The sequence below is a fragment of the Indicator indicator genome, chromosome 32 (genome assembly GCF_027791375.1).
Source record: "Indicator indicator isolate 239-I01 chromosome 32, UM_Iind_1.1, whole genome shotgun sequence".
Classification (NCBI taxonomy): domain Eukaryota; kingdom Metazoa; phylum Chordata; class Aves; order Piciformes; family Indicatoridae; genus Indicator; species Indicator indicator.
Genome location: NC_072041.1, coordinates 5,639,016 through 5,646,074, shown reverse-complemented (window position 1 = coordinate 5,646,074; position 7,059 = coordinate 5,639,016). Strand labels below are relative to the sequence as shown.

Genomic DNA, 7,059 nt, shown 5'->3' with positions numbered 1-7,059 from the left:
ATGGACACTAAGGGCTCATTTTCCTGTGGCTTCTTCTTGCTGCTGCTCATCCAATTCCAATTCAGCAGAGCCAACCCCATCTACAACCTCAGCCCTGCCAAAGAACTGGCCACCATGGAGGTGAGGACTCTCTTCTTTTGCAAGGTTAAGCTTTTGGGGTGCTTAGCAGAATGTGAGATGGTGGGTTTGCCTTTCTTTTGTATGATGGGAGATCCCCATCAGCAATCACTTGCTAGGCAACAGAGTCTCAGTTCTTCATGGGGGTTCAGAGAAGCTCTGCATAGCAATATCCTCCAGTGCTGGGTTCACTTGAGCTTTCAGGTAGCAGTGGGAAACAAAATTCTGATGTTGTAGAATGTCTGCTTTGTGTTTTCAGTTCTTTTTGTCTTAAAGATTCCCTTCCTGGGAGCAAAGTCCCAAAGAGGGGAAAAAAACAGCACAGTAGCTCTATAAGAACAAATAGAAAATTTCAGGTGGGCTTCTGTTTATTCCAGAAAATAGCAGAACAGTGAAGCAGGTCAGTCACAGGGCTCTAGCTTTGGGGATTTAAGAGAACTGGCTGCATATAGATGGGAGACGACGAGGTAAAGCAGAGCACACAAAGTCCAACTTTTAGGAAAGTTGCTAGAGGAATAGCACGTTCATTTAACGTGGCTCATTCAGAAATGCTTCCAGAGCTGTGGAATTACCGGTTGTGTATTTTAATGAATGATGGAGAACATCCATTGTTGCAGCACAATATAAGCTTAAGATTCGGTCTTGCAAGATGAAGTCTGAAAACTCCAATCTTTCCTTGGACTGGTACCAGTGATCATCTCTTCACTGCCTCACATACTAAGATGATGAGTTCAGTGTCAGCCCAAGCTAAAGTATTTCTATGTCTCTAGGCTGTTTCCAGCAGCTAGCTGAGAAGAGCAGTTTCCAAATATCTCCAGTCTCAGGAAAACCATAAAGCTCACTCCTCTCCACTCCTCTTGTAGAGCTGAACAATTATATTCTTTGAACTGGTTGAGCTGCCCTTGAGGAGGTTAAGTGATCCCTGTTAGACAAAGCTTGAGAAATTACAGAGAATGGTACACAGGAAGAAGTCCCATAGCAGATCTAAATTCAGCATACATTTATTTGCAGGGAGATGCCTATTCCTTTAAGGAGCAGCAACTCCTGGGACAGAAATTAGTGAAAGCACCAAGAGCTTCTCCAAGTGACGTCCATTAAAATAGCCAAGGCAGATAGGCTTAGCTAAAATAAAAAATAAAAAGAAAAAAAAGCCAACTACTGGCAAATGTCACTGCAACTGACTTCAGACTGAACTATTGACTCAGTGGTATTTTGAGACTGTGCACCATGGTGGGTTGAGCAGGATCTCTCTGTGCAACACAGACCTCACTTTTTTTCACTGCCAAGGGCTCTTTGCCAGTAAGATAGACCTTGGTGGCAAGCAGCCTCATTAGGCTCTCAGCCACAGCTACCCATAGCCAGAATTAATGTGAACAGGGATTTTTAGCAGAGGAGAGAGCTCAAACACCACCAGCAACCCTGGGATTCCAGCTGACAGTCTCCCTAAGGCTGGCTATTGGGTTATTGATGAATGCAGAATAGGATGACTGGAAGAGCTGGCAAATAACCACAAAACTGGGAGTTTCATGAAATGAATCCTTCTCTTTTAGGCTCTGCTGGAGAAACTGGAGGATAAGTTTGCAATAATTGAAGCCCTGGAATCCAATCCTGACCTGCAAAATCCCAAAACCCAGGAGGAGATCTTCCCAGAACTCACAGACGACAGTGATGATCAGAAGGCTGAACCCAGGCTAGCACCCAGCACCCCTCTGTCCTCCAGGAACCCCTTCCTCAAGAGACTGAGGGGGCTGCAGGTGCCCAGGATGATGAGAGATTCTGGCTGCTTCGGGAGGAGAATTGACAGAATTGGCTCCGTGAGTGGAATGGGTTGCAACGGTGAGTTCTGACTGGGCCCTTGCACTGCACAGAGCAGACTGCATCTGAGTCTTGAGATGAGGGAGCAGCAGCTTCTATTTAAGTCTTTCATAAGATACAGTTTAAGAAAGGAATTGATTATAGCCTAGTATTTATAGTAGCATTATTTTTTAAAGAAATTTTGTGTCTATCAATTTGGTAGGGAGAAGTACTGCTGCTGCTGGTGACATACTGAGAGAGAAATTGACTCTAGTGACATTTATTTCATCTTTGGCTTTCCAGGTTCCAGGAGTAATTACTAGGACAACCTCCCTATGCCCTATTCTGAAGAAAGCTTTACAGTACCTGTTCCTCCCAAGAAGAAAGCCAGATGCTTTCTAAGTTCTTCATCAGAAAGTGATTCCTATTTTTATTTATTTATTTATTTATTTATTTGGAAAATGTGGTTTTTGTTTTTTTTTTTTTTTAGAACATTTCTTACTCTAGCACCAAGAGACCATCTTTAAATAAAACTAACACATTAGACATCTCTGCTGGACCGCTCTCCTGTCTGTTCCATTAAAATTTCTTGTATTTTCCTAAAGCCAAAGCCTATGTTTTATTGGTACTCTGGTACCCACAAAGCTGGATCTTACTTACACAAAATGGAGAATGTATGAACTTGGTATAGAGAAAAATGAGTTTTTCATTAGAGTTTTTTCCTCTGCACTAAGAAATTATAACAAAGTAACAGGAAAAAAATAAAACAGCTTGCTCAACATTGAGTCCTCCTATAGACAGGGTGTCAGTAACAAGAGAGTCTTCTGCTGGTATAGTCAAGGGAACTGCCACAAATCCCTCACATAAGCAAAATGAACATGAAAAGAAATAAGAAAAATCATAACACTCCACAAGTTTCAAGATAACCAGAGGGAGGAAAGGGAATTCATTGTGTATGCTTTCTAGCACTGACCAAATAAAGGTTATGAGCATCAACATAAAGATACATCTTTAACTGTGTCCTGTCTCACTCTGCATGGGGCTGAAGTGCTGGTCCCTAGTATTGTTGATGGATCCTCAATGGGCTTAAATCCTCTCCTGGTATTTCTCATGTGAAGAAGGTGGGATCAACTCCAGCTACAAAGCAGCTTGGACGTAACATTTCTCACTTTCTGGAAATGGGCCCCACATAAAGCCATTCTATGGCCCCCACATAAAGCCATTCTATGGCCCCACACAAAGCCATTCTGTGGCCCCACACAAAGCCATTCTATGGCCCCACACAAAGCCATTCTATGGCCCCACATAAAGCCATTCTAAACACAGCTAAAGGGAGCACTGCAAGTCTGACAGAGGTTTTGTTTAACACCTGTGACCTGAATTCGGCCCAACCCACATTCTCCACCCCACTAAGCAGGGTTATATTGCCAAGACCACATTCAGTTAGCACCCCAAGGTCCAAACAGCTTGGATTCAGCCCAGGTTCAACACAACCGTCCTGTGATCTCACATGCTGCTAGAAATGATGTTATTTTGAGCATCTGAGTTTGGGGCTTATTCCCAACATCCATGAGTTAAGCACCTTGGAAAGCTTGTTCAGGGCCTAAGAACACAGCTGTACCAGGACAGACTCAGCTGCTGGGGTCTAATTCTGCCTTATTAATTACACGGGGAGAGAAATTACTCTTGGTCAGTTGAGGCTACAGCGAGGCACAACAGTCACTAACAACAGCTCTCAGGAGCCACAGCTACAGCAGAACCCTCAGTCTGAGTGCTGAAGGGCACACCACTCCTGCACATGCCTGCTTACAGCTGAGGCTGCTGTACCACTTATGTCACATGTCACATTTCTGACAGGCCACCCTCCCAGCCACTCCCTGTGCTGCTGATGGCCTCTGAGAGGCGCCTGCATACTCCCTCCTACACTGGGCCTTGGGATCCTTCCCTAGGGAAGAGAAAAGAGCCTGTACTGAGGGAATTCACTCCGCAACTAGTGTGCTAGAGATCACATCAGAGCCTCTCCTTCCAGTAGCACTGGCCAAAGAGAAAATACTCTGTGCAATGGTGCCCACAGAGGCTTCCTTGGCAGAAGATGACTCCCAGGCTAAGACTCCCAGCAGATACCATGAGATATCTCTGCAGTGAAAATCCACAGTGACTTTGCATTTACTCAGAGGTGCTTTCATAAATCAACATGGTGTGAAATCACTCTTTGGGTAGCCTTTGTGGGGGTAATGAGGCTTTATCTTCTCAAACAGGCTTTCCAAACACCCCTGCAGCAAGCTGGGAATACTCAGGTGGATCCCTCCACGCTAACAAGAGGCAAGAACCTGACTTCCCCTGTGCTGCTATAAAGGAAAGTAAAAACAATCCTTATACCCTAACAATAAAAGCCTTTGCTGGAGCTGAATTTTACCCAGTGAAGCAAAACTTGCATAGACACCATAAATTGTCCCTCCCTGTCAGCCCCTGAGGGCACAAAACACTAATGAGTTCAGTGGAATGTGCTAAAAATGGCAAGAAGAGCTGGCACTGCCTGACCCACAGCCAGGTGGGTCCAGTACTACCAGCAAGCCAGTTCCCGGTGGAACAAGTCTGTATTGGCTTGCAGACAGCATGTTAATAGACCCTGTGGTCTGGGAGAACCTAATTGAGAGTAGGCAATCTAGGAACAAAGCATCTCTGTGGCTGGATTTTTACTGCTGCTCCCATAAACACACTGAGCTGTAAAGCTCCCCCAGGGGAATCTCAGAGTTGGGTCAGAATAGGACTGAAGATAGAAACAAGCCCTGGGAAAAGCTGAATGAGAGAAACTTGGTGCTGGTCAGCTCTACAGGCAAGGAGCATCACCCCAAGGACAAGCAAAACTACCATTGCTGTGCTGCTGTGGGAGCTGGGTCAGAGAGAGCAGGGAAGAGCCTTGGGAACAGCCTGCCCCAGACAAGTATGGGATAAAAGCAGCCCAAGTACTTCTGGAGAAGGCAAGGACACCTGAAAGCTTTGTGTCTCACTAGAGCTCTAATCAATGCTTTCTAAGGAGGGTGCAGAAGGCCTGTGGTCAATAAGGTGCACAGAGAAAACACACATGCCCCCACGAAGAACTTGCTTTCAGTGAGGTCAGGAATTTCAGTCTGTAGGTGCAGAAATGAAGGGTCATGGATCACAAGGAAATTAGTTCATAATTTGTTTGACAGGATAAGCAGATACAGGGTGACCCTGCAGGAACAATGGCAAGTGCTCTGTTCTTCCCAGGTGAGCAGGCTGACCTCTACAGCAGGGCAACAAAAGAGACACAAGCAGTTACCGCAGCGTATGACACATTACATCTTCACTTGCAGCAACTTGGACTTCTGTTCATAGCTCAAAGAATCAAACAAAGGAGAGTCCTGTCAACTCATATACACTTCAGGTGCCAAGCTGACTGCCTTTTATTTCTTTTGCTGCTGCTGGCACTGCAGTGGATTGGCACAGCTGCCCATGATACCCTTGAAAGGACACAGTATTCCTGCTCTCTCCCAGCAGCAACCAGCTCTGCACAGACTCCTGTCTACATGTAAGGTTGATTCCTTCAGGTTTGTAGTGGATTCATTGTGCCTGTAAATTCTGGAAACTAATCCTAGTAGAGCTTTACAGCAGAAAATGCAGAATTGGACTGGAGCAGAAACAGCACCAGGCTCTCCTGAGGGTGTGAACTGAAGAGATATTAATCTTCAATTCTACATTGATCCATACTAAGCTTTCACATCTGTCCAAGATCCAAGAAAAATTTCCTCTAGGGCAAGATAAGGTCGGTGATGTGTCAATAAAAGTGTAGGAAAAAGGCTGGTGGCCACAGAACCAACCAAGCACTTCAAAGCTTTGCTTTACCAACTGTGCTGGGAGCTAGCCCCAAGACAAGGATTCAGTGTAGCTTGTAATGGTAAACAATCCAGAAACAATCTAACCACAGGGTGCCTCTGGGCCAAAGCCATCACTGCAAAGCAAGAGCTGATGTCAAAAGCAGGTAATGCAGGTGAAGTTCCAAGAACTATTCAGCACTGACCATGGAGCAAGGTCCTGAAATCCTGCCCTCCTCCACTCTGTCAGGCATCAGAGTGCTTTATAAACAATCAACCCCCCACGACAAAGCAGCGAGGATGCAGCCAAGTGCTATCATGTTCCTTGTGCAAAGGAAGAATTACCCCAGTGGGATCACAGAAGGACCAGGCTAACACCCTCCTCCCAGCTGTAATGACATTTGCCACCTCCTGCAATGCCAGACTTCATACTTCCTAAGAGCTGCTGGCAGCAACCCTGCCTGGCAGTGCATAATTCAGCAGCTTTCTTCCTTTGAACTCTGCTGTCATTACATGAGCATGCCTCATGCACACTGTAAAGCATGAGCCCAGTTTGAAGAAGCAGTCTGGTTAAGATTGGGGTTTGCAAATTAGATTGGAGGGTTTCTCCCCCCCACCCCCCCCGACATTGCACTATCCCTCTTCCTGCTCCCCACTAGATGGAACATTTGACTGAAATCCCAGTCTGCAGGCAAGAATGCCAAATGGAACTGTCACCACTGCTTTGTTTCTGTAAGAAATCATACATGAAGTGCAGGGCACACATCCTCTGCTGCTGCAGGAGGTGTGGAGCTGTGCCAACCTGCAGAACTATCTGGCCATAGCCAGTTTGCTTGATTTAGCTTCCCTGAAACTTGGCCCCCAAAGGCCTTTGCTGATTGACATCTGCTTGATAAGTGTGTCCCAGTCATTCCAGGTAGAAACCCTTCACAGACGAGGTACACTGGCACTGTGCCCAAAGCCAGGCTACCAGCACCGTGGTCACACAGCCCAGAATTTAGCAGCCTGCCTGTTGGCAACCCTGCTGTGCTGAGAACAGCCTCTTCTGGAGCCTCTCACAGACTTCCTCCGAGGCACAGCTCCCACTAAGTGGTTGGCACCCAGTTGCCCAACGCTGTCTCAATTTTCACACTGAATAAGGAAAAGTCCAGAGGCATTGCTGAGAGAGAAGGGGAAAGGGATCTTTCCTGGTGCTTTTTTCACACCTCTGAGGTGTGAAACATCTTGAAACAAATCACTAAGGTTTCTTGCAGCAGATGTTCCTGTGCTGTCATATCCTGCTGGAGTGAAACCATTGCCACTCCAGTGACGG

At 46.0% G+C, this 7,059-nt stretch overlaps 1 protein-coding gene across 1 annotated transcript; it reads left to right on the top strand.

The window, feature by feature from the left end:
- Positions 1 to 1,964, top strand: LOC128977339 (natriuretic peptides A). Its single transcript, XM_054394847.1, has 2 exons — positions 1 to 120; positions 1,668 to 1,964. The coding sequence occupies exons 1-2, from the start codon at positions 1 to 3 to the stop codon at positions 1,962 to 1,964; spliced, it is 417 nt and encodes a 138-aa protein (XP_054250822.1).
- Positions 1,965 to 7,059: the final 5,095 nt, after the last annotated feature.

Excerpts from the sequence above, each read along its gene's own strand:
- LOC128977339 (XM_054394847.1), top strand. The coding sequence starts at position 1 with ATGGACACTAAGGGCTCATTTTCCTGTGGCTTCTTCTTGCTGCTGCTC. Across the intron at positions 121-1,667 it reads AAGAACTGGCCACCATGGAG|GCTCTGCTGGAGAAACTGGA; the intron begins GTGAGGACTCTC and ends CTTCTCTTTTAG.